This window comes from Hakea prostrata, chromosome 7, assembly GCF_041222555.1.
Source record: "Hakea prostrata isolate BN-2017 chromosome 7, UWA_Hpros_2, whole genome shotgun sequence".
In the NCBI taxonomy this organism is placed as follows: domain Eukaryota; kingdom Viridiplantae; phylum Streptophyta; class Magnoliopsida; order Proteales; family Proteaceae; genus Hakea; species Hakea prostrata.
In genome coordinates, this window is record NC_142606.1 from 43,634,567 (window position 1) to 43,662,480 (window position 27,914).

The 27,914-nt window shown below is 41.6% G+C and overlaps 1 protein-coding gene across 2 annotated transcripts; it reads left to right on the forward strand.

Moving 5' to 3' along the window:
- The first annotated feature begins 192 nt into the window (after window positions 1–192).
- On the forward strand, window positions 193–27,914 carry LOC149011238 (Rrp15p protein). Of its 2 annotated transcripts, none has more exons than XM_089163911.1 (9): window positions 193–550; window positions 2,766–3,244; window positions 3,333–3,434; window positions 3,986–4,067; window positions 4,174–4,193; window positions 4,290–4,350; window positions 10,397–10,464; window positions 26,824–26,916; window positions 27,019–27,914. In XM_089163911.1, exons 2-9 carry the CDS (start codon window positions 2,807–2,809, stop codon window positions 27,079–27,081), a joined length of 927 nt encoding a protein of 308 aa, XP_089020037.1. In that variant the 5' UTR covers window positions 193–550; window positions 2,766–2,806; the 3' UTR covers window positions 27,082–27,914. The 2 variants fall into 2 exon arrangements, with proteins under 2 accessions (XP_089020037.1, XP_089020036.1); XM_089163910.1 differs by having other exon boundaries at window positions 197–550; window positions 2,762–3,244.

Here is a 27,914-nt window from a genome sequence, read left to right on the forward strand (position 1 = left end):
GCATAGAAATCAGCAGAAGTTTGTATGACAAACCAGCTTGAATTTTGTGTACTAGTTCAGCAAAATATGCTGAACTAGGTGTTTGACATACAAATTATGTGACTTGTTTGACATAAAATTGCTTCTGGTGAAAACGCGCGGGCATATCACAAGAGTTGACGGTGATCAAAGGACATCGACGTAATTTCAGTCGACTTCAAACAAAACCCTAAGGTCTCTCGTCTCTCTTAAGTCTCTCGTCTCTCTCAACTCTCTCAGCTCTCCTCTCGAATCTCTCTCGTCTCTCACTAGTCTCTCTCGAATCTCTCTCGTCTCTCTAGTCTCTGTCGTGTCTCTCGTCTGTCTGAAGCCTAAGCAAGCGCAAGAGGTCGAGGTCGCAAGCTCTCTGCAATTGATCTCTCTGTTTGGAATTTTCTCTGCAACCGATCTGTCTACCAGAAGCCGAAGCCCTCTTGTGAAAGCGAAGCCCTGTCTCTGCAACCGATCTATCTTCAACCGAAGCCGTGTCTGCAACCCACTTATTCATTTCGTCAATTGCTTCTGATTCGAGGTATTTTCCACTTCCTTATGCATATTTTGGGTAGTTCCACTTCCTTATGCATATTTATTAGTCCTGCGTTCAGAGGCTATTCGGGATTTCTTCACATTTTTTATCATTGAAAATGGGTTGTTTACAAATCATTCATCTCCTAAACTCATGCCTAAAATGATTATGGGTTGAGATTGTTTGGTGGGATTCTGGGTTCCTAACGATATAATGCCTAAAATGATTATGAATTTGTTTTTTATTTCTTTAACTGAGTATGCTTGGATGAAGACCCGACTGTGGAAGCTGGATGCATATGTCAACATTCAATCCTGACTCGACATTGATCCTAGTCTAACACCATCCAGACCTGATCCCGACCCGCCCTCGACATTGCATATTTTATCATTGGAGTATTTAGTTTTCCTGTTTGGAGTTCTGTTTGAATTTGTTTTAACAGAATACTACTTAATATTTGGCTTTCTTGAGAAGTTCTTTTTGATGTTGCCGCTGGAGGCTGCGTTCTTATCCTTCTTTGAGAAGTTGCTAAGAAAGTACTAGCCTTTTTGTTAAATGCTTTTGACATTGTTGTTGCAAATATGATATTGTGGATTGCATTTGATATTCATTACCACCTATTTTAATTATTTTTTGTTAAATTTTTGTTTGTCATGAAGATCATTCTAGCTTTCCTTGGAGTTTGATTGAGTTTTCAGATGTCAAAACTGACTAAAATACAATCTCAGTTCTGTATTGCAAATGTCTTTCTAGAATTTCTCAGTCTCAGTCTCAGTGATAAGTCGTGAGCACAGTCAGGTCCTTAGATGTTATTTGAATTTTTCTGCCTTTGCTGTCCGTAAATGAATTTTTGGTCATGGTCTTTCTTTTTCTTTGAACTTCTATCTATAACTTTGTCTGTTAGGCTCTTACTTTGATGAAAAATAAAAATATCGAGGATTGGGTTTGTCTTTGCTCCTGAATGGTCCCAGCACTCAAAAGGTTCCTTTTTTTTCTTCTCTCAGTGCTAATTCCCTCACCACCTTTGTTCAGGTTAGACTCTTTTGTAACTAAGCATGATGTGCCAGCTAATGCATGAGCAGATTACTCTATTAATCTGCTGCATGAACAAGTAAATGTTGCAAAATTATAGGCATTTAGAAGATGAGGGGAAGCTGAAGGTCTAAGTTAAAGTGTAGTCAGAAACAAATTCTCTGCATTGGGAATTCAATCTGAGTCAATCGAGGAGAGATGAAGACTGATTACAAACTCCAGTTCCCTTTTTTTTTTTTTTTTTAATTTTTTTTTATTATTAGTTTTTATTAAAAAAAAGTGCCCATTTTGGCACATAAGTTTTACATACCATACAAGATTCTGTGCCAATTTTGCCAGAGAAACGTGCCCATTTGTGTCAAACCATACAAGATTTCAGTACAGATTCTGTGCCAAATTTACCCAATTCGGCACAGAAGCATAAAAAGTGCATTCTTTGCCGAATTGGGAAATTTGACACAGAATCATTGCCATTTGCTTCTCCTCATTTGGATCCCTGTAGCAGCTGTAGGTGATATTGCGTACTCCAACTTATTCCTTCCCTTGGTTATGAGGGGCTTGTCACTACATCTGTTATTTTTTAAATTACTATTTTCTTATATATTTTGATAATTTCCATTCAAATCCACACCCCATCTATACATATCTACCATACGGTACAATATGAAGCAAACCATCTCTTTAAAATCACCCGACCGATACTTTAAACCTTGAGTCCACCCATTAGCAATCCCTCAAACTACAACAATCTTTTGTTTTACTTACTGGCTGCCAAATGCATTTCAGCATGAATACAAATTGTGCCAGAAGTAGCATCTCATTATGCACCTGCTGCCAACAGATCTCATATTAGGTTGTGAATGCCTGTTATATAGGTCCATATTTTTGCTTATAGAGTGAGCAGTCATTAAACATTCATAAAACATGTATGTATAATGCACTGGATTTTTGAAAAGTGTTATTGTCATCCAGCCATTTAATTGCGATATGTATGTTTGAGCTGTATGATTGCCGTTCCCAAACATACTAACTAGGCACCCTACTCTCAAGTCACAACACCACCATCACCTCCATTAACTCTCTCGTTACCTATAGCCATGTAATAATACCATGTTGAGATATTATTCTTCTATTTTACAAAATTACTCTTGTGGTTGAATTAATTTATTCTAATATTTTTTGTAGACAGATAAAACGAGATTTTATTTGGTCTTTTGAGTTCTATAGGCCATGGCTGAAGCAAGCCATCTGCAAGAGATAACGGATGGCTCTAAAAAGAGGAAGGCTAGGAAAAGTAAGGGTCGTAAGGCGAAAAAAAGAGTGAAATCATTTCCAAGTACTGGAGAAAGAGTTAAAATAGACAAGAAGATGCAAAAGCTGTTCCGCAGAAGGGCAAAAGAGTATAATTCTGATGATGAGAACGATGAGCAGCCCACCTCAAAAGTGGGAGAAGCAAGTAATAGGGATCTTGATCAAAAGGAGATTTCGGATGGGAATTCCAGTGGAGATGAAGAAGAGAATGGTCCAGGTGGTAGTGGAAACGAGGGCTCTTCTGAAGACGATGGAGATAGAAATCAGACAGGAATTATGAAGTTTGTGGAAGGCTGTAGAGCATTCCGAATAGCTTTTTTGAAGATTACGAAGAAGAACTTGCCAGCTAATCCCCTGGTAAATGAAAATAGCCCGAGTTGTTTGCCTCCTTCTATATTAACCTTTAATAAATGAATCATCTAACGTTCAATGAATATCTTTGCAGGGTCCTATCCTGTCGGCACAGAAAAAGCTTGTTGCAAAGAAGCTTGCTGATGAGGATGCTGAACTGAAGATTAAAGGGGATGCCAAGAAGGAGAAGCAGTTGGTAGTTTGTTATTAGTCAATATTGTGCTTTGCATATACTCTATACAATTTACTGTTGCTAGATTTCTTCTATTTCAAAATGCAAAAGTTATTCTAGGCTGGGAAGGTCGATGGTATTCTGAAAACTATCCTGGATTTGCCACATGGAAGGTTGATCTGGAAATTTAAACCAGATAGATGTATAGGCCTGTATAATTTAGCCTCTTTGAACTTTAGACTCAGATCTAATCATCAACGGGATTGTTTGTAGTTGCATCATTCCTTGGTTCAGTGGGTCAATTTTTTGTTGTTTGAGTTATGTTTCTGAACTGGAATTTCAATGATTCATTTTGTGACTTGGCCAACTCTGTTTTTACTTGGCTTGTGAGCAGTTCTGGGGTTCTACCTGTTCATCAAATCTTGGATCTACTCAATCTGCCATGTGGCAAATATTTGTGCCCGATCTAGACTTGCTGGACTAGACAAACCTTCTACCCAAAAGTAAATAAATTCAGAAAGTTTATTTTGGCATCCAATTCATTATGTTCATATTTTCATCTTCTGAAAATCCAGGTGGCAGAGAAGGGGCATGTGAAACCTGCTAGTTTCTTGGATTCACATGAAAAGTTTCTTCTGGGGGTTGCTACAAAAGGAGGTATTATTATATTTAATTTTGTTTAACATGAATTCCGTGTTTGCATCAGATTCAGTTTTGCCCTTGTCTAACTCCATTTGCCTCTCGTTTTTATGCTGGAGCTCAGTTGTTAAGTTATTCAATGCTGTAAGTTGGTTACTTATTTTATTTCCCTTATTTTCATGTTCTCTCACAATTTGTAACAATTGGCTAATCAACTCATGTGGGTGAAATGCTGCACAGGTCAACAAGGCGCAAAATGCTCAGAAAGGATTTAATGCTTCTAGATTTAAAGACGCTAAAGGTATGCTAGATTGCTTATTGAAATGGGAAATATAAATTAAAAATTAAAAATTTATTTGTTTTATATCATTGTTCTTGTAGTTGAGTTCAGAATCATTACTCTGAGAAATGTTATAATCTTGAGAATTGGTGCTTAGAATGGTTCATTTTGTGATTATTTATTTATTTTTTGTTTTTCTGTTTGCTTTTTAAGAAGAATTGTTTAATTGACACGTGGTATTGAACTTCTTTACCCCTTTCAAAAGAATATGTTTATTTCATGTTGATAAGAGAGAGAAAGAAGGGGGTGGGGGGGCCTAATAAGGGAAAAAAGGGATAAGGGATTGAGGACACTGTACCGTATGATGTTGTCTTTGACCTCAAGAAAACCAGCAATAGTTTGATCTAGCTTCAATTGAATGAGAGCCAGCTACTGAGATCTACGACAGATCTAGCTTCAGTCTCATTCAGGTCTCTTTTGAGAATGCATCGGTTAGGGTATACAGGTGTTTTTGGGCTATAATTTGGATCTAACTTAAAGCTTCTTCCCCAGGAGATGCTCATGAAGGTTGGTTGATTTCCAATGCTCCAGCTTGGTAGATCCATTTATAGATGATTTACAGAGGTTGCTTGGCAAGGTTGCAATGAGCATTAGAATGGTTTGCCTAGCCATGGTGATGCAACCCAGGGTCTAGGGTTGGATGTCCAGGACCCTCTTTAATAAGAACCAGTACTGGCTAGGATTTCAAGGTGTTTAGGTTAGGGTTTTTAAAGGTTCTAATACTGTTTGGATGTGCTGGAATTGAAGTTACAGATCTAAATTTGTATTAGAGCTTCAAATCCAGATTTGAAAAGTCAATCCTAGACCAGGTAGGAATAGGAATAAGAATAGGTTTCGGTCAAGGCTGGGAAAGGGCCTAGTGTTGAATGTGGGTGGAGACTGAACTGGAAACAACTCTGGCTTTTAATTTCAGAAGTTATCCTACAGTTTTAAGGGTTGAAATTTGAGGTATAAGAAATTCAGAAAATCTCACAAAATTCTGCAGCTTCCTCATGAAAGAGATGAAGTGCAGGTTTTCCTTAACTCCAGAAATAGGGTTGTAATGGGTAAACCGGAGTTAGAAGTCAATCCTATAGGCTAGGGCGACTCCATTGAGGGTGTGTTGAGAAAGTCGATTGTGGTAGAATGGCTTATCAATCAATGATCTCAAGCCCTCTATTTATAATTAAGTGGAAAATATACTATTACAAGGAATAGAATTTTACATGAATACAAACTCTAATTGAACTCTTAGTAGAATCCAACACTCCCCCTCAAGTTGAGACATAGATATTAGTCATGTCCAACTTGCCTACATAGGAATGAATCTCTTTCTTTTAAACCCTTAGTGAAAACATCTGCTACTTGGTTTTCAGATCTTATAAAAGGCATGCAGATAAGCCCTTGTTCCAACTTTCCTTTGACAAAAAACTTGTCAATTTCAATGTGCTTAGTTCGATCATGTTGCACCGGATTATTACCAATACTAATAGCAGCATTTTTGTCACAATATAACATCATAGGGTTGGAACTTGGACTCCAATATCTTGCAGCAAGCCTTTCAACCATAGTAGCTCACAAACTCCACGAACCATCACCCTATATTCAGCTTCGGTAGTAGATAAAGCTACCACATTCTGTTTCTTACTTCTCCAAGTAACTAGATTTCCTCCAACAAAGGTACAGTAATCTGAAATTAACTTCCTGTTTGGAGATCTAGCCTAGTCTGCATCAGTGTATGCTTCTACTTTTAGATTATCAGTGGGTGACAAAAGAATTCCTTTACCAGGAGTTCCCTTCAAGTATTGGTAACAACCTTCATATGAGCTAAATATGGATCATGCATGAATTGGCTCACTATCCTTATAGCATAAGCGATGTCTGGCCTGGTGTAGGACAAGTAAATAAGCTTCCGTACCAGCCTTTGGTATCTTCCTTTGTCCACTGGTTCTCCCTCTTTTTCTTTAAGTTTGGCTCCAGCTTCAATAGGGGTATCAACTCCTTTACACCCCAACATTCCCACTTCTGATAATAAATCTAGGACATACTTTCTTTGGGATAGGAATATACCTTTCTTTGATCGAGCCACCTCAATCCCTAAGAAATACTATAACTTCCCTAGATCTTTAATTTCAAACTCTCTGCCAAGAAAGTCCTTCAACTTTTGAATTTCTTCACCGTCATTCCCTGTGATGACACTATCGTCTACATAGACAATGAGAAGTGTGATGTTAGTATCTGACTTCTTGACAAATAGTGTATGATTAGCATTGTTTTGCTTGTACCCAATAAAAGTCATTGCCTTCAAGAGGCGTCCAAACCAACATCTAGGAGACTGTTTTAACCCATAAATTGACCTCTTCAACCGACAAACTTTCCCTGCAGTATTGTCATCTGAGAAACCATGTGGGATTTTCATATAGACTTCTTCCGCTAACTCCCCATGTAAGAAGGCATTCTTCACGTCTAATTGGTGCAAGTTCCAGTCTTTGTTCACAGCTACAGACAACAGAACTCTGATAGAATTTAGTTTCGCAACAGGGGCAAAAGGCTCTTGATAATCAATCCCATAGGTCTGGGTAAACCCTTTTGCAACTAGTCTAGCTTTCAACTTGTTGAGTGATCCATCCATATTTTGTTTAACCGCAAATACCCATTTGCAGCCCACTGATTTTTTTCCTGGAGGAAGTGTAACCAGCTCCCAAGTGTCATTTTTCTTCATTGCCTCCATTTCCTCTACCATAGCTACCTTCCATCTCTTATCAACATAGGCTTCCTACCAACTTTTAGGAACAGATACAGATGACAGAGAGGATATAAGCACGGTAGGAGTCAGACAAAGAGTTATAAGAAACATATTTAGCTATGGGATGTTGAGTACAAGATCTGACTCTTAGAATTTTCTAATAGCAATAGGAAGATCAGAAGAAGATACGTTAAGGGGAACAATAGAATTAGATTATAGAGCAGGAGACTGAAGTGGTAACGTATCACCTTTCTCCACCTGCTTTAGCCGGTTGTAATTTTTCCTCTAATAAGTCTGCACCTCCGTATTCTGGTTGATCTAGTTTTGAAATACCTCAATAGTTTGTCTCACAGGAGTGGTCTCCCCTTGGCTAGGTTCTCCACATGGTTCTGAAAACGAAGGGGAGAGGATTAGAGTCCTCAGGTATACTGGCAGAAGTCTCCCCCTGGTCAGGAAACTCTTCTGGGACTCTTAAGTTGTGTTAGTGTGTGATAGGAAGATCTAGAGTCAGAAAGAACACCTCTCCTCTAGGACTCTCCCCCTGGAGAGGTGTATAGTCAGGGCAAGACTCATTAAAAATTACATCCATGATTTTCTTGGAAGGAGGATGATAACATTTGTACCCTTTTTTAGTAGCAGAATACCAAAAAAATATGCAGCATAAGCCGCGAGGAGCCAACTTACTCTGGTGGGCGGTGATTCTGGCATAACACACACATCCAAAATTCTTTTGGGAATAATAAAAAAAGAGGCTCCCTGGAGAATTTCATCAGGACATTTAAAACCAAGTATCCTACTGGGCATCCTATTCGTAGGGTAAGAAGCAGTGAATATAGCATCACTCTAGTATTGCCCATGAAGCTTCTTTCGTAGCTCATAAATCTGTGCATCATTCCCCAACTGTCCATAGGTTTCAATAGTAGCCTTCCAGATTTGGGCTGCAGTATCAAGTAATAGGTAACCCCGGGCAATATTTGGATGCATGGAATTCAAAAGGAATGACATAATAAGAGAGTCATTTGATATCCATTCATCCTGTAAAACACCTTCGATAGTAGGTTTGACGATAGTAGGTTTGATAGTGGTGCCCGTAATGTGCCATCAAATGTTACCGAAAGAGGATGAAGAGTGGGGTAATGTTTAGATCCAGTGGGAGCAGTAGTACCATCGGTGGTTGCCATGTTGAAAGAATTGTCTGCAGTTCTTCAGTCTTCACCCCTTCAAAGTAATTGAAATGTCGTAGAATGCAATAGTCAAACCACCAAAAAAAAAAACTTATAAATACCCCTCTCTCTCTTCTTCTTCTTCCCCCCCCAACTATGAAAAATTACAAATAAGCCCCTGAAAAATTGGGAAATTACAATAAAGCCCCTAGAAATATACAGAATTGCACATAAGCCCCTATACTGTATAAATTGCTAATAGGTCCCTTAAAAACTGTAAAATTACGAATAAGTCCCTAAAATGATGCTAATTTACCAATAAGTCCTTGAAGAATGCAAATTTACAAATTAAACCCCTCAAGCATTGGTTTTAAGTTTAGGTATAAACTCACTGTTTGCTTTCTTTCTTCTGCTAGTTTCTTTTCTTCTCTCGATGGCGCAGGAAGCAGCGGCGATAGCACCGGGTGGTAGCAGCAGGGTTCCTCTTCTCTTCTTCTTTCCCACCTTTTTCTTGTTTGTGCAGCGGCAGATTTCTGTCCAAAAACTGAAGAACGATAGGTGTAGAAAATTTCAGAGAATTGAGGATTTCTGCATCTATCTATTTCAGATTTCTGTCCAGGAATTGAGATTTCTGCGATAGTTGCAGAAAATTCTGCGATGATTGCAGAAAATTCTGCAACGGTTGCAGAAGAGAGAGAAAACTGCTATGGGTTTTACGGTTGCAGAAGAAAGTTGCAGAAAAGTCTGCGATCGTTGCAGAAAAGAGAAAACTGCGATGGGTTTTACGGTTGTAGAAGAAGAAAGAGAAAATCTAGAGAAAATCTGTAAAAAATATGCGATGGGTTTTGCAAAAGGGAAAAAGAAGAAGGTTTTGCAGAAGGAAAAAAAAAAATAGAAGAGGATCCTAATCGAACTTAGGCTCTGATGCCATGTTGAGAAAGTCAATTGTGGTAGAATGGCTTATCGATTAATGATCTCAAGCCCTCTATTTATAATTAAGTGAAAGTACACTATTACAAGGAATAGAATTTTACATGAATACAAACTCTAATTGAACTCCTAGTAGAATCCAACAGAGTGGAATGGGGCTGATTTAATGAGGGAATAGATGAATCCTATTAGGGTTAGGACTGAGGATGTGGGGAAGAAGAAAGAGAAGGGGGAAGGCTACAGCTGCAAGGGAAGGGTTGGGCTTCACTAGGATTGAAGGGGAAGGGGTAAGGGATGTATGCGATGGGGTTCGGAGGGTTCTCCACGTCTGAAACAGAGGGAATGGGGGAGGGGAGGTTGCAGACAGAGAGGGAATTGGGTAGGGAAGCTTCTGGACAGAAGAAGGGGCTGTTGTTGGTGGGGTGAGGGCTGTAACTTACTTGAGAAGGCCTGGGGACTTGTTGATGGCTGCTGTACTTGTGTGGAGATTGAGAATGCTTGCTTCATTGAGTGTTTGGATGGGAATTCTCTTCACTGATTGCAATTGAGTTCCTGGGATAAAAAACACATTCTGAACTCCAAATAAAAGTTGGGTATACCACCATTGAGCAGGAGCTGCATATGAAGCATTAATTTTGGATTTTGTATATTTGGTATTTATTCATGAAACTATTGGTATATTATCTTTATAGTTTTGATGCATGGTCGACTAGAAAAATGCACCTCTTGTAAGTTGAAGGATGAAGACTCAAAGTGACAGACTGTGAATATCCCTGAGAAAGTTGAAAAATGAATGGGATAATTTGCTTTGGTAAATCTTGTTTACACTCTTTGGCATGGATGCCAAGACCATCCAACCTTAGGAGGAGATTACCGAATGTTAACCTTGCAACGTTTGAATTCTTTGCTGCCAATAATATCATTTCCATGGAGGTATATGACTATATTCTGCTTTTAATTTCTTTGGTTTCCCAATTTGTTATAGTTTGGACCCATTAATCCTTCTCATATTTGCTCCTCGAGAAAAACATAAATAATTAATATAGTTTTGTAAATGTTATTTTATGAATATATTCATGTTGATTTAGGGATCCTTTTGTCATAAAGACTGTGATGTCTCATACCACTATTTGTATTTCTTGGTTGTACATATTTTGTGTATCTTAAGTTGATATGCTGATTCTGACAGCACTGGGGAAGCGAAGGAAAGAGGCCTTTTTCTCGGAGCTACGAAAGTCACAAGATACTAGTACCAAGGTACGAATCCTCCTGCAAGCCCACACTCACACACCAAAAAAAGGAGAAAGGGTTTATTTTCTGTGTTCGCTTTTGCTTCAGGATCGCAGGGCTGAGTTAGCAAATCATAACTTGAATACTTAGTGATGCAATACTAATTGTTGACCAAGTAAATATGATGAGAGATCAGCTTGCTGTCGAATTGCTGGAAAAATGTTAACTAGATTAAGAAATTTTTAAAAAACTCAAAAAGGAGTACATGTCTCGTTAGACTAAAGTTTTGGTCAAAGGACTATTATGGATTTGGGGGGGGTGTATATTCTTGTTAATTGAATAGAATCTGTGGACAATATTTTTTTCTTTGGGATAATTACTGATGTCCCCTGTACTATAGTTTAATTACTAATCAAAACGTGCTCTTTATGAAATTATTGTTGGCCTCTGTTAGGGCCTTGAGATCACAAGATCACGCCATGTGGAGGAGAGAGAAAGAGGGTTTGTGGTGAATGGGAGTTATAAATCAGGGGGAAGGTGTGAGGAAGGCTAAGGAATGTTTTGTGTAGGTGGTTTTGGGAAGCCTATGGCTGAGGGGGAGCATTGTATGCTGTGGGGGTGACTGGCACCATCAAAACCGGATTATCTTGTTATTTTACATTTTTTGATCATTAATTTTCATAGTGGATTGCGGTATGTAACCAGCTAAGGACAGCCCAAGAAGGGCCTAAAGAGGTCTTGTTTGTTATTTGGAGTCCGAGTTTGAAAGTTATTTGAGAGTTTTAATTTGAGTGGAAGTTGGTTGTGATAAGATTCCTTATCCAAAGTGGTTATTATCCTTTTGAGTTTGTTTTTATTGTTTTTATTTGGAAGTTAGTTATTTGAGTCCTTGTTTAACAAGTAATTGAAGTTAGTTGGCTTACTTTGAAGAGTCAAGTAGGGGTTTAGTCCTTTCTATAAATACCGATCAAGTCTTTTAAGCAATTGAGCTTGTTTGATGAAGAAAAATTGAGTTTGAAGAATTGCCTTTAAGAGAAAGTTATGGGATCCCAAAAGGGTGACCTGCAGCTGGGTAACAGTGTTTCAGTGATTTGACTCATCTTCTTCTTCTTCAAGCATCCAAGCAGCAGTTCCAGCAAGCCTCTTCAGTTTACGAGTAAGTACAGGCCCTTTCCCTATTGTTCAGACAAACCCTATCCCTCTCCATACCCATCTTAGCCTTCCCCTTCCCCATGCGATAGCAGCAGCCCTTCCCCTCTGTTCGACCCATCTCCCAGCTGTTTAGACCCCATTCCCCCTGCCCCTAGCATCGCACCAAGCTGTAGAACCTATTCCTACAGTTATTTTCCCAATCAGCCCTATTTTCCCTACCCTGGAAAATTCTGCAGCTCATCTTCTACTTTGAGATTTCTGCAGAATTTTTAAAACCCTAAGATTGATAAATTTTCAGATCTGAATTACCAGTTACAACAGGGTTTTGAGCCTTAAGATAGCCCACATCCTCCCCGCCTCTGGAAGTTTCTTGGGCAAACCCTAAGTCTAGGAAATTACTAAAATACCCCTAACCCTGGACCTAGTTTACATCAAACGGGGTCTTATCAACTGGTATTAGAGCACGTTCGATCAGCGGGAAGGGATATAGGGATTGGACTATCCACATTTTCCGGCGGAAGGATGCACATGAATGGCTTCTTGGAGTTATGTTCTTTTGTTGGGAACACCAGATCGGGGATGAGCATAGGTTGGGGGTGGTTCTCCAACATGTGAAAGGAGATGCATTAGATTGGGTCTACATGAGGTGCTGGTCAGAGCTTACTTGGGCAAGCTTTAAGGAAGCCCTGGTTACTGAATTCAGTAGTGGGAATGCAACAGAGGTTGGGTATTCCTAGCATCACATTGCCAATGCCGATCCCTCTCATAAACTGTTTTGCAGCGGAACCACCAACCACGATGTTACTATTTTGAATCATGAGGAATCAAAGAAAATGAATCAAAAGGAGATAACTGGGAGAGATTGTTATAGAGGAAGAAGAGGAGGAAGATAGGAGCAAGGAGTTATAGAGGCATCGTCGGACTAGAAGGAAGAGGCGCTGGGCGGCGAGAACACTAGCAAATCCACCTTGGCAGGGGAAGAAAATGATTGGAGGCGGATCTCTTGGGGTACAATATCTGGAAGGGAGGGACCAAAATACGGCATGGAGTCAGTTCTCGCCTGTGTTCCAACAACATTTTCCCCACCATCGAGTAGAGAAGGGAAAATCACAAGCAGCAGCAGCAAATAGGAAGGAGATTAGGGTTGGGATTGCAGCAGAAGAGAGGAAGAAGAAAGAGATGGACCTGGCAGTGGTTGGACCCCTAACACTGTTTCGGTCGTTGTATTTGATCTAGTTTACTAAAAGTGGGCCATAGAAGCCTAGTTAATTTGAAATACCCACAACCCACTTAGCCGGCTTATGGGCTGATGAGATGAAACTTAAAGCAAGGGCTTGAGAAGCGTTATAATTCCAAGCCCAACCCAACAATTAGATCAGTTATTACATAGATAGGGGCCAAGAACAAAATAGCCCATCCTTTAAACATAAAGAACAAGGGTGTTTTGGAAATACCTTGTTCAATCTTCTTCTTCCTGCAACGAAAGACCTACTCTGTGAACCTGGGCAACAAACTACAGCTCGTGATTGAGAGGGAGGTCACAGTGGCTCTGACAGCAGTGGTTTTGGATTTCCTGGTTGGAGGCGACATCAAAGGATGGGATTGCGACGGTGAACACCCCAAAAATTCCATTTATTGGGAGTTTTGAAACCCTATTTGGTATCGGAATCCAGGTGACATTTGTCTTTGAAATCCTCTATTCTTGGTGGGACGATGCTTTGGGAATTTCTGGTGGCAAAAAGAGGTGGCCTTCATGGCCAGGGAGGGTGTATTCCATTCGTAGGTTCCTTCACCAGAGGTTGGAGGCACCATCGGCCCCATAGAAGCGTTCTAGGGTTTGTTGGTGACAGCAACCTCCCAAGTCTTTGAAGCTCCATGTCTTGAAGCTTACCAGGGCCATGAGCAATGGCAACTTGATTTGCCAAAAGAACTTGTATTTGATTCAACTTCAGCACTAATGAAGGACTTGATCAATGAGTACTGGTCTCTAAATAAGTCACATTGCTTGAAGAATGCTCTTGGGTGTGGGTTCCGGCCAGCATTGGTTCTCACCCTTTTTCCCTTGTGGTTGCATTAGCTTTCGAGGACTCATAAGAGGGATGAGTATTGGTCTCTAAATAAGTCACACTGCTTGAAGAATGCTCATGGGTGTGGATTCCGGCCAGCATTGGTTCTCACCCTTTTTCCTTGCGGTTACGTTGGCTTTCGAGGATTCATAAGGGCACGATACCCCTTCAGTGGCTATTGTTGTAATTTTGTCTCGAGTGTGGGATGGCAGGAGAGGAGGTTTGAAGCTTTCCAATTAATTGCAGCACATCCCTAATAGGGTAGAAATTTTGCTTGAGTTTGCAAAGGTTGAGGACATTATTGGTTGCTATGAATATACCAAGGTTTTCCTTCATATGGGGCTGCTAGGGGATTTTTTGTGGTACCAAGTCTGTTGGATTCCAAATAGGTCTGTTCTTTAAGACACTGAACTTGCGTGGTTGTGCAGCATGCATGGAAAGACCAAGCTTCTAATCCTCCTTCACCTTGAGGACAAGGTCAATATCGAGGGCTGGTAGTGTTAGGGACCCTGCGATCACGAGATCACACCACGTGGAGGAGAAAGAAAGGGAGGTTTGTAGTGAATGGGGTTTATAAACAAGGGGGAAGGTGTGAGGAAAGGTTAAGGATTTTTTTTTGGGTTTGCTGCAGCTGCTGCAGCCAGCAGCGGATCATTGTGATTACGCCATGTGTACAAAAGATGATTAGAGTGTCAAATAAAATGACAGGGATACCTGTGAGAATATGATTGTCTTTTTTTTACATTCAAAGGGTCTACTATTTTATAAATTTACAAAATGAAACCCGCCGCTGTTTCACGATCATGTCTTCTGCAGCAACAGCATTAAAGAGCTTAACATTGGGTTTGGCCAAGAGCTTGTTCACAATGTTTGATGTGAGCAAAGCTGCTTGTTTGATGAAAACGTTGTTGTATGTTCCTCATACTCGACTCCTAATTTTTCCAAGAGCATGTGTGTCGATTTAGGGATGACCATGACAGAGAAAAAGCATTCCACCGAGCCAAGAATTACTGCGGGGCTGATGTATTGTTTGGCAATAGCTACGTGGCCAAGAGTATCAACCATATCAATCCTTCTCCATTCGTTTTTATGCCATTCAAAACTCCGAAGGGCATAATCAGATTGCTCCATGTACTTCTGACTACTGGTCTACCGAATTCTATAGTCATGGTTTCTTTGTCCAAATAGATTTTGGTACTCATGAAGAGAGACTACGATTTCTCTGCACAAACACACCAAGAAGAGAAAACTAATTCCTGGAATTCTGTAGTTGTTTTTTCCTTTTAATTTATGAGAAAAATACAGATTTGTTCTTTTACCCTTCCACTTCCTTTTCTTCACATCAAGGGGGGGGGGTTACATCAGAGTGGGAGATCAGCGTTGTTACTTGAGGGTTTCGGTTGGTGGAAGGAAGGAGAGAAAGGTGGAAAAGGGAGTTGCAGCTGCATGCAGGTGAATCTCTGGCAATGTAGCGGCTGGAAGTTTGGAACCGTCATAGCTCAGATTCTTTTTGAGCCCTGATGCATTCTTTCGGGAAGATGACTTATGGGTGGGATTCTGGAATTTGGGGACAAAGCAACATAGTGAAGGGATGGGAGAATCTCCAAGTAGGGCTTGTGAGATATAGGGGATTAGAGTTAGGTAGAGTAAGGGGTTACATTTTGTAAATAAAATAGTAAACCCTTTGAATGCAAAAAAAGAAAGCCGTATGATAAGATCCCGATCTCAATAGAAGAGCAATGGACAAATTGACACACAACGATAATAGTAACACTGAACTTTAATCAAATAATCTCCAGAACAGATCACACTACAGCCGTAGGTGATCCTATTCTACCCGAGAGCAATTGCCCCCTCCCTTATTTCCCTAACAACTCAAAACGCATATTTCCCTATTTTCCCTTCCCCTACTAATAGTAATTACTTTCATAACATAATCCCTTAACCAAATCACTTCAAATCCAATCCTAAAAGGCATCTTGTATCTTAACAGAATCACCCCTCATTTAAATCTCTCTCAAGTATTTCCTTCTATTCCTGGCTGCTGTGCAGCAGATCTTGTATCTTTCTTTCCTTGCCTGCAAGTATAGACTCGTGAGATGAGGGGTCTATCAATACTCCCCTCCAAAAGTTTCACCTTGTCCTCTAGGTGAAAGTCTGGAAAATTGGACTGCAGTGCATCAAAATCTTCCCACGTATTCTCACAAGAGGGAAGTCCTTTCCACTGAATCAGAACTTCCAATACCCCTTGAGCAGAGAAGCGAATGCTGATCAAATGTTTTGGTGTGAGTTGTAACTCACCGTTCTCTCGCAAACAGGAGGGAAGAGGCTGGGGAACCATATGTTGACCAACTGCTGGTTTTAATTGCGAAACGTGGAACACAGAGTGGATGCGAGTCCCCTCTGGTAAATGTAACCCATAGGCAGCTGGGCCCACTTGCTCTATGATTTGGTACGGCCCGTAGAAACGATGACTTAGCTTTTCATTTGGGCGTTTGGCAAGCTTTTGAAAACGATAAGGCTGAAGCTTAAGAAAAACCTCATCCCTCACCTTGTAGTGCACTTCCCGGCGATTGGGATCCGCGGTAGCGTGCATCTATTCTTGGGCCAACCGGAGGTTAGATTTGAGATCATCCAGTACTTGATTGCGCTCACGAAGGAACACATCAACATCATCGACCTTGGACCGGCCATCCTCCCAACACAAAAGTGAAGGTGGTTCACGGCCATACACAATCTGGAATGGAGACATTTTAGTGGCTGAATGAAATGTCGTGTTGTACCAATACTCCGCCTAAGGTAACCAATTAATCCAATCCTGTGGTTGGCGAGCACAGAAACAACGTAAGTGAACTTCAAGGCTGTGATTCATCACTTCTGTTTGGCCATCGGTTTGTGGATGATAGGTGCTGCTATACTTCAGGTGGGTGCTTGCAAGCTTGAATAACTCCATCCAAAAGTGACTAAGGAAGACGCGATCTCGATCAGAAACAATGGATCGCGGAAATCCATGCAAGTGGATAACTTCCCTAGTAAATGAGACAGCCACCTCCTTCGCGGAGTAAGGATACGAAAGAGCAAGGAAATGGGCGTATTTTGAGAGACGATCCACTACCACCAGCACTGTATTCCCGCCTTTAGTCTTGGGTAATCTACCAATAAAATCCATACTAATATCCTCCCAAATGCGTTCCGGAATTGGCAGCGGTTGAAGGAGACCTGCGGGTTTCATAGCTAAGTATTTACTGCGCTGACAAGCATCACAACTAGCCACAATGTCCCGAACAGCAGCCTTCATTCCCACCCAATAGACCACAACTGTCAATCGCTTGTAGGTCCGCAGAAATCCTGAATGTCCACCGAATGGGGTGGAGTGATACTCGGACAATAATTTGGGGATTAGGGGGATCCTTCAGGGATGACTAACCTGTTTTTATAGAGTAATGTTCCTTGTTGGAGTTGATAGCTAGGATAGTCTTGGGATCCTTTCATCAAGGCTTGAATAATCTTTTGGTAATGTTCTGAGGCGTGAACTTCCGCATCCAAACCCTCACTTTCTTGCCGGGTTGCTGCTGTCATAGAGAGAAGCTGCATATTACCCTTAGACCGTCGCGAGAGAGCGTCGGCGGCTTTGTTCTCGCTGCCTGGACAATACAATATCTCAAAATCAAATCTCAAAAGCTTCAAGACCCACTTCTATTGATCGGTAGCCACAATGCACTGTTCCAACAAATATTTCAGACTTTTTTGATCAGTTCGTACTTTGAAATGTCTCCCCATCAAGTAGTGACGCCATTTTTGGATAGCTAACACAATTGCCATTAGTTCTTTCTCATAGACAGACTTGGTTTGTGCGCTAGGGGACAACACTTGGCTCCAGTAGGCAATTGGATGGCCATCTTGCATCAAAACCGCACCTAGCCCAAAACCTGAAGCATCAGTCTCCACCCTAAACTCCTTTGTGAAATCGGGCATAACCAACACAAAAACGGTCGTCATGGCTGTCTTTAGGGCGTTAAACGCTGTTGTTGCCTCGCAACCCCACTGAAATGCACCTTTCTTCAATAAGTTAGTGAGCGGAGCAGCAATCTTACCATAATCTTGGACGAATCTGCGGTAATACCCAGTTAAACCTAAAAACCCTTGTAGGGCTTTAAGATTTTCGAGTTGGGGCCACTCCACCATGCACTTGATCTTTCGTGGATCCACCGCAACTCCGTCTTTAGATATGATGTGCCCTAAATACTCTAGTGTAGCAACCCCAAACATGCATTTTTTCCGGTTGACGACGAGGTTGTGCTGTGTGAGGAGTATAAAGGTGGTTCGTAAATGACCCACACGTTCCTTTATGGTCCTACTATACACCAAAATATCGTCAAAGAACACCAAAATAAAATTTCGCAAATGTTCTCGAAATACTTCATTCATGAGTGATTGAAAGGTGGCCGGAGCATTCGAGAGCCCAAATGGCATCACTAGGAACTCGTAATGCCCATTATGGGTACGAAAAGCCGTCTTTTCCTCATCACCTTCCGCCATTTTGATCTGGTGGTATCCTGCTTTCAAATCAAGCTAGGTGAACACTTTGGCTCCTCCTAACTCATCCAACAGTTCGTCAATTGTTGGGAATAGGGAACTTGTTAGGAACCGTTAGTTTATTTATGGCACGATAATCCATGCATAAATGCCACCCGCCATCCGTCTTTCGAACCAACAATACCGTACTGGAGTATGGACTCACACTAGGCCGTACCAATCTTGTTGTTAACATTTCCTGTACCAACCTTTCGACCTCGTTCTCTTTAGAGTGTGGGTAACGATAGGGTCGAATATTAGGTGGTGTACTTCTCTCGGCTAGCCGTATCCTGTGGTCTTGTTTCCTTTTTGGCGGCAATTCAGTGGGTTCCGCAAATATTTGAGCAAAATCGGTTAATAAATTGGATACCGCTGTACTCTCGTGTCCCTCTATAGCGTCACATTCGGGATGCTGAGGCTGCAGCCAGTACCCATCACCGCTTGCTTGAACAGACTGTAGCATGCTTTTCAATGACGTTTCCAATTGCAGCAAAGTCGGATCCCCATTCAGTTTCATGGGTCGTCCCTGCCGCTCAAAACTCATGGTTCTCAAACGCCAATTACTTCGGACCTCCCCGAGTGTTTGCAACCATTCTACGCCCAAGATTATATCAATGCTACCCAAATTGAAAGGGTAAAATTTTGTACAAAGACCTCACCACCCAAGTGAATTGGAATATGTCGATAGACCCCAGTTCCTTTGCTAATCGTTCCATCTCCCAACGCGACCTGAAATTTTGTCTTCTGGACCTCCAACCCCAATGGCACCACCAACTCTTGAGTGAAAAAGTTGTGCGTTGCGCCACAATCAATCAAAACGATGACTTCACAACCATTTATCTGTCCCGTCAGTTTCAGGGTATGTGGTGAATCGATTCCCACCAAAGAAGTATGCGAGAGTTCTGTCTCAAGTACATGTTCCATTTCGGCTGCAATATTGTTGTCATTGAGCACTCCTACCGACGCTGCTACTTTTGGATTATCGTCATCGTGGAGTAACAGCAACCTTAGTTGCTTCAGAGGGCATCGATGGCCTTTGGAGTATGGAGCGTCGCACCGGAAACACACTCCTTTGTCCATTTTATCTTTGATTTCTTCCTGGGATAGCCATCGTGATCGTCTAGAGCTTCTTGTTGCCGCTGTGGTTGCAAATCGAGAGTGTGAGGAAGAAGACGATGGCTCAACTTTTTGGTTTGGGCGAATCGGAGTGTTAAATCCCTTGTTCATTTTGGTTCCCTAAACCATATAGTCCTTTATTATTGATGTTGGGTGGGCTGAAATTAATGTTGCGTGGGTTTGAAGTTTGGGCCGTTTGAGTGGGCTGGGCCCAAGTGGATTTCTTAAATTTCCCAACTCCATTCTTAGCATCTATTTATTACCTTGTATTTTGACTCTTGGCTTGGGGCTCATCGAGAGGAATAGGAGGAAGACAGATTTAGCCATTTAGGGTTGTTGAGAAGGAAGAGGAAGAATTTTTTTTTGGTTGCGGTTGGGGGGGGATTTTTTTTGGTGGAGGGTAGATGACGGGTTCATGGCTTTAGGTTTAGGGCTAATTTTTCCCCAAGTTGTAAGGGTAGTACTGTAATTAGACATAAAGGGGAACAAGTAGTAACAAAACTCACAGCTATTTTGGGGCTTTTGAAAAATACACGAAAATTTTAGGTAAGAGTCTAAGGGTTGTAGTAGTAATTTCAGTTAGGTTAAGGTAGTAATTAAGCTATAGTACAGGGGGCATCAGTAATTATCTCTTCTTTTTTTTTTTTTTTTGGGGGGGGGGGTGTGGGGGGGGGGAGGGGTTCAAACCAATGATCTATGTAGGCTCTAACATTTATAAGTTCAGTAATGTGAAGTAGGAATGGAACAAGCAAAAAAACTCAACAGTCTTAAGATTTAATCAATGCTAGTTGTAACAGAATATACAATATTTACCCAAAAAAAATAAATAAAAAAATATACAATATTGATTGGAAAGTTCAGATCCTGGAAATGTCATCAGATTAGAACTAACAATGAAACAGATGACTCAAATCTGAGATCAATTTTAAAATGAGGGTTGAAGCAGTCCAAGTCGGAATTGGAAAACTAGAATTTAATGGCAAGCATAGCATTCTCTGGGGGTTTACTTACACTTTCAAAAAAAGAAAAAGAAAAAGATTAATGATAAAGAAAATATAGAATGATCATGAATAGAAATCATCACCTGATCTGCTGGGCTGGAATCACCACCATGCTTGGAATGTTCCCACTAGAAGTCCTACTGAATCAGCATAGCAGGGAGCATTAGAAATCATCAGAGACTTGAGGCTGAAGCCATAAGCTCATTCATCAAATTGATACACAAGACATGGCCCTTTATATGCCAAAGAGGAATTAAACCAGGCCCAAAACTCCCCCGGACAATAGCTTAGTGGTAGCCTAATGCTACTAAAGCTCTTCCTAAAATAAGGGGCACCGATTAAAATAAGGCTGGAGTGAAAGATTTGGTCTAACCCAACTAACACACTTTAATGGCAGGCTAAGATAAAGTTAACAGCTTAAAGAAAGGTTGGACTCCGAGAGACCTAATTCAACTTAACAAAAACCCTTCATTAGAAATAATGAAGAAATTGGACTCAACTATACTGATAGAACCCTCAATCTCAATGAATCCCCATTGATCTCTTACTGCTAACAGATATATAAGAAATTATTACCTGGAAGCTATGAACTCAGAACAGCATAACATCAGAATAATATTGGAGTAACGGTCGATTTCATTAAGCATCCCTGATTGGATATAACTGATGAATACAGACTGATACTACTAACTGATAAATACTTCTGAAATTAGGAAAACTAAATGAAACTCAGATAAACAAGAACAACACAATGGCTAGGCCATTCCCCAGAGGTTTCCCTCTCCTCAAGCACTCGCTTGCATCTTCTTCTTCCCCCCCCCCCCCCCCCAAATTCTCTCCCCTCCTTCCCCTACATAACCGAAGAATTCTAACAAACTCTTACACATTCACCCACTCATCTCTTGCCACCTGGACTGTCCATTTTGCCCCTCTGTTCACAGCAGAGTAGTGGTTGCTGTCCATTGGGAGGCTGCCATCTGTCTTCTCTTCATTTGGATCCCTTTTAGCAGCTGTAGGTGATATTGCGTACTCCCCCTTATTCCTTCGCTTGTACACCCTGGTTATGAGGCGCCTATCAATGCTCCCTCCCTTCAGTTTCACTTTGTCCTCAAGGTGAAAATCAGGAAATTGGTTATGCAATTCGAGGAAGTCCTCCCAAGTGTTCTCACAGCTAGGTAGTTGCTTCCAATTAATTAGCACTTCAAGTGCTCCTTGAGGTGAATAACGGATGTCTAATAATTCTTCCGGGGTGAGTTGGAGTTCTCCATCTTTTGCTAAAGATGCTGGCAGCGGCTGAGTGGTGATGTTAAGACCTACCACTTTCTTTAGTTGTGAGACATGAAAGACCGAATGAACTTTAGAACCGGGTGGAAGTGTCAGTTTGTAAGTAACGGGGCCAATTTGAGCTGCAATAGGATATGGGCCATAGTAACGATGGCTGAGCTTCTCATTGGGGTGGTTGGCGAGCTTCTTGAATCGGTATGGCTGAAGTTTAAGAAAAACTTCCTCCCCTACTTGGTAAGTGACATCTCTTCGGTGTTGATTAGTGGAGGAGCGCATGCGGTCTTGAGCCACATGCAAATTGGTCTTCAACTCATCTAGGATGTTATCCTGTGTTCGTAGGAGAACATCAACTTCTTCCACCTTGGAGCAGTTCCCTTCCCACTTAAGCAAAGGTGGGGGTGCTCGACCATACACAATTTGGAAGGGGGTCATTTTGGTGGCTGAATGGTAAGTGGTATTGTACCAATACTCCGCCCAAGAAAGCCAAGTGGTCCAGTCTTTCGGTTACCGAGCACAAAAACAGCCGAGGTATATTTCTAACCCACTGTTTACCACTTCCGTTTGCCCATCCGTTTGTGGATGATAAGCGTTGCTGAACTTAAGGTTGGTATCCGCTAATTTGAAGAGTTCCTTCCAAAACCTACTCATGAAAACTGATCCCTATCAGAGACAATTGACTTTGGAAACCCATGAAGCCTTACTACCTTCCTGCTGAAAATCATGGCTACCTCTTTGGCTGTATATGGATGTGTAATGGCAATGAAGTGTCCATACTTTGATAGTCTATCCACCACCAAAAGTATAGTGTCTCCCCCTCGGGTTTTGGGCAGTCCACCAATGAAGTCGAGGCTGATGTCTTCCCATACTTGGTCTGGTATCGGAAGAGGCTGAAGCAACCCTGCTGGTTTCATGGCTAGATGCTTGCTCCGTTGACATACATCGCAGCTGGCTACAAACTCCTTCACAATCCTCTTCATGTGTGCCCAATACACTACTGCTGCCAATCTTTTGTAGGTGCGAAAGTACCTGGAATGTCCTCCGAAGGAGTAGAGTGGAATTCAGCAAGCAACTTAGGGATTAAACTGAAGTTTTCGGGGATGACCAGGCGTCCCTTATAAAATAGTGTCCCCTTTTTCAGCTTGTATTCCGGAAATTCTGTAAAGCCATTGACTATTGATTGCATCACCTTTCTATAATGCTCAGATTGCTGAATTTTGCTTTCTAGACTTTCGTCTTTCTCCCAAATGGCTGCTGATAAACTCAAGAGACGTATTGTGCTTTCCATTTGCCGGGACAATGCGTCTGCTGCCTTGTTTTCACATCCCAGTCGATAAATGATCTCGAAATCATATCCCAACAGCTTCATAATCCACTTTTGCTGATCCTCAACGACTAATCGTTAGTCCATCAAGTATCTTAAGCTCTGTTGGTGCGTGCGAACCTTGAAATGCCTCCCCAAAAGGTAATGATGCCATTTTTGAATGGCTAGTACCACAGCCATCAACTCTCTTTCATACACTGATTTGGCACAGGCTCGTTGGGACAAGGCTTTACTCCAAAAGGCTATGGGATGCCCCTCTTGCATGAGGACAGCTCGTAATCCCACTCTGGAAGCATCAGTTTCTACTACAAACTCCTTTGAAAAGTCAGGCATAGCAAGCACAGGTACCTTGGTCATCGCTTCCTTCAATGCTTCAAAGGCGTTAGTAGCCAAATTGTCCCACTGAAATGCCTCTTTCTTCAATAGATTGGTGAGAGGTGTTGCAATTTTCCCATAATCTCGAACAAAGCGTCGGTAGTACCCCGTTGGACCAAGTAATCCTCTAAGAGCTCGGATATTCTTTGATAGTGGCCACTTGAGCATGCAAAGTATTTTTTGCGGGTCTGCTGCTACGCCATCCGCTAAGATTATATGTCCTAAGTAGAGTCCAAAGTAGTCACGGCAAATGAGCACTTCTTCTTATTCACCACCAAGCAATGCTGTTTCAAGAGGTTTAAGACTAACTGAAAGTGACCTAAATGGTCCTTCAAGGATTTGCTATACACCAATATATCGTCAAAAAACACTAACACAAACTTCCTTAATTGTTCTTGAAATACCTAGTTCATTAATGCTTGGAAAGTGGCTAGTGCATTTGAGAGCGCAAAGGGCATTACGAGAAACTCATAATGTCCATCATGTGTTCGGAATGCTGTTTTCTCCTTATCACCTTCAGCAATCCTGATTTGGTGGTAACCCGACTTGAGGTCGAGCTTGCTAAACACCTCAGCTCCTCCAAGCTTGTCGAGCAGCTCATCTATTGTTGGTATGGGGAATTTATCTGGCATTGTTAATTTGTTAAGTGCTCGGTAGTCGACACAAAATCTCTAGTTGCCAGCTTTTTTTTGCACCAATAATACCGGGCTCGAATAGGGACTAATACTTGCACGTATTAACCCAGCAGCTAGCATCTCACTGACTAACCTCTCCACTTCATTCTTCTGTGCGTGACGATAACGATACGGCTTGAGGTTCGGTGGGTTGTTGCCTTCGATCAGCCTTATCGAGTGGTCATAGGGCCTCCAAGGTGGAAGTTCTCTGGGTTCGGCAAATAGAGACTCAAATTCATCTAATAAATCTTGCACCTGTTTATTGTAGTTGACAGTGACCTGTACATCTGCCGACATCGGTTTCAACCAAAACCCCTCCCCTTCTTTCTGAGCCATCTTCTAGAGCTTCAGTAGTGTCGTTTCTAGCCTGAGTAATGCCGGATCCCCTTTCAACTTACTTGTCTATCTCTCCACATGAATTGCATAGTTTGTAGCTTCCAATTGCTCTGAACGTCACCCAACGATGATAGCCATTCCACTCCCAATATGATGTCTACACCACCCAACTCAAATGGTAGTAGTTCCTACACAAATGTTATTCCATCGATAACGATCGGTACTCCATGGTATACTTCCTGTCCTCGGACATTCTTGCCATTGACCAACATAACATGGAAGTGCGCTTCACCTTCAATCGCTAACCCTATCTTCTATGCTATCTTCCGCGAGATGAAGTTATGGGTTGCGCCACAATCTACTAATAGTATAACCGAGACATCACTTATTTTTCCCTTGAGTTTTAATGTGCGAGGTGAGTCGAGTCCTGCTAGTGAGCTATGTGATAGTTCGATCTGTGTAATAGGAGAGTTATGGTCGTCGTTGCCATTCACAATTCCAGCGGCATCATCCTTTGTATCCTCACTCGGTTCGCCTTCGTGAAACAACATCACTTGTAACTGCTTCATGGGACAGGGACACTGATGTCCTCGAGAATAAGGGTTGTCGCACCGGAAACACAACCCCTTATCCATTTTGGCTTTCATCTCTTCTGGAGTCAGCCACCATGGTTTACTGTTACCGCCAAAAGAAGCTGCGGAGTCTCCCTTCGAAGAAGACGATGCAGTAGGGTTGGGTCCTGAATTTGGTCGTGTGGGTGTGGGTGTGGGTGGACCGGTGGCGGATTGAGTAACCGAACCAGCTGGTTTGGGTCGATGCCCATTATAGTTAGGCCGGTTCAGAGTTATAGCTCGTTGGGCCGGGGGCTGCCCCAAACTGCTAATGGGTTGTGGTATGAAATTGGACTTAGGTCCACATGATGCTTGGTTCTTGGCCTCGATGGACTGGGCCAGGTCCATAATTTGGGTTAGTCCTTTGGGTTGGAATAATTGAAGTTCCGCCCTAACATCTTCTTTTAACCCTTACAAGAACGCCCCTTGCAACCATTCGTCTTCTTTGGCACCAGCGGCGGCGACGAGGGTTCCATACCGTCCACAATACTCTACAGCCGTGCGATTTTGCCGGAGCTCCATGATCGCCTTCAGGGGTGTCTTCGCCTGTGTCGACTCAAACCTCTTACGCAGTTCATGCTTCAGTTCCATCCATGAATAGAGAGGGCTCTGCAGTTCTCTAAACTGCACCCAACCCTCAAAAAAATCAGAGCAGCCTATAACTTCTTTGCTTCCGTAAGTCCCTCTAGCATAAAATATCTCTCTGCTCTGGCTGTCCAACCATTTGGGTCATCGCCATTGAAGATGGGAAGTTCCAGATACCTGGGGAAGAAATCGCGTCGTCCTACAGAAGTTGGAACTCGTCGCTCTTGTAACAGGGTACTCTCCCATCTGTTTACGGTGACCTCTGGCGATGTTTCTTCAACCTCCAAAGACTTTCCCTTTACTAGGTATGCTCTTAACTCACTTACGAATGCTGTATGGCTTTGTTCGACCCTGTCTAATTTTGAATCAATCAATGCTAATTGGTTCTGCAAGTCCTTCACGCTAGCCTCCACAATCTCAACTCTCGACTCCATTCGGCTCTTTACCATTCCCTGGGATCAACGAGCTCTGATACCAGATTGATAGAACCCTCAATGAATCCCCATTAATCTCTTATTGCTAACAGATATATAAGAAATTATTACCTGAAAGCTATGAACTCAGAACGACATAACAGCAGAATAATATTGGAGTGACAGTCGATTTCATTAAGCATCCCTTATTGGATATAACTGATGAATACAGACTGATACTACTAACTGATAAATACTTCTAAAATTAGGAAAACTAAATGATACTCAGATAAACAAGAACAGCACAATGGCTAGGCCATTCCCCAAAGGTTTCCCTCTCCTCAAGCACTGGCTTGCATCTTCTTCTTCCCCCCCCCCCCCCGCCAACTCTCTCCCCTCCTTCCCCTACATAACCGAAGAATTCTAACAAACTCTTACACATTCACCCACTCATCTCTTGCCACCTGGACTGTCCCTTCTGCCCCTCTGTTCACAGCAGAGTAGTGGTTGCTGTCCATTGGGAGGCTGCCATCTGTCTTCTCTTCATTTGGATCCCCTGCAGTAGCTGTAGGTGATATTGCGTACTCCCCCTTATTCCTTCGCTTGTACACCCTGGTTATGAGGGGCCTATCATATACCAGTAAAATAGATGCTACATTTGTTCTTCTTACTAATAAATGGTCCATTACAATACGAACTGTTAGACCAAAGGTCCAACATGTACAGAATCTGATTGGAGTGTTATTACTTCTGAAATATACCCATACCCACCGTTATTTCTGTGTCAGTAACCTTGTTGAAAATCTTTGTTAATCATTAGAAAAATAAATAAACCTTTCTACTGCACAATAACTCGTGGTTTTATTCTATGATGCAGGATACAGAGGTTAGTGAAGCACCTGCATGGGCTCCATTGCGTGATGAGTATATGCTTACGAGTTCAAAATTAAAAGACTGGGACAAAATGCCGGTAGATCTCATTATGGTTTTGCTTAATTTGTCAGCTCATGAGAATCTTTATCGTTCTCCCATGTTAATTGATTTCGACACTTTCTGTTGCAAACTTATACAGGAGACAGCTAATACAGATGACATGCATGCGTTTCCATTGGATAACTCCTCTGATGAAGATTAACTTATTGAAACCTGGGAAAAGGGTGATAGGTGATAGGGTGAATTGGTCAATGCTTTTAGTGGTTTCTTTATGAGATAAGTGAAGTTGAAGCTGTGATGCTGGCTATTTAAGCTGTCGCATTTCATTTACTCTTGCTTATCATTATCTGTAATCAGTTTAAATTTTTTCAGGGGCAAAATTCTGTGGAATCTTAATATGACATGTACGTGGAATCTTAATATAAAATCTTAGGAAGAAACATGTGATAAAATCACAAATTCGGCATTTCAGTTATGGATTTCCGACCCACAACATACCCCCAGTATCACATGTGCTTTTTCTCCATTGCTGTGTTATATATTGCAGGAGCTATCTTGATTCTTAAAACCCAAAATGGAGTTGATCAATGGTTATGGGGACCCACAGAAGCTGGTTAACTGTAGTCTGTAGGGTTTTATTCTCTCTTGTGGGTCCCACACCTGAAGCAAATAGAGTCCAGAGAATAGTGACTTGAAATATAATCCATACTGTTTCTTCTAGTCTTCAAGCCAAAACCTAGAGTCTTGAATTCTGCTGAACTTACTAGTATGGTTGGTTGGATTCATCTGTGTCCAACGGGTCTTTGCAGGTTAGGTCTGGGGTTCGCTGTTTTAATGATTAGCAACACGATTTTGGAAGTGGTTTTGTATGAAGTAGACTATTGAATGCTTGATTGGATGTGCTTTCAGCCGTGGTGGCAGTTTTCCATGTAAATGCAATGAGGTCGAGATGATTTTGGATGTAGCTGATTTGATGGGAAAAAAAAAAATCTTGAATTGAGGGGTTTGAAATATGTATGAATTTTTTTTTGAAGG

Coding starts and splice junctions, on each gene's coding strand:
- LOC149011238 (XM_089163911.1), top strand. CDS start 2,807: ATGGCTGAAGCAAGCCATCTGCAAGAGATAACGGATGGCTCTAAAAAG. Junction 4,194..4,289: donor TTGTTAAGTTATTCAATGCT/GTAAGTTGGTTA, acceptor AATGCTGCACAG/GTCAACAAGGCGCAAAATGC. Junction 26,917..27,018: donor AAGACTGGGACAAAATGCCG/GTAGATCTCATT, acceptor AAACTTATACAG/GAGACAGCTAATACAGATGA.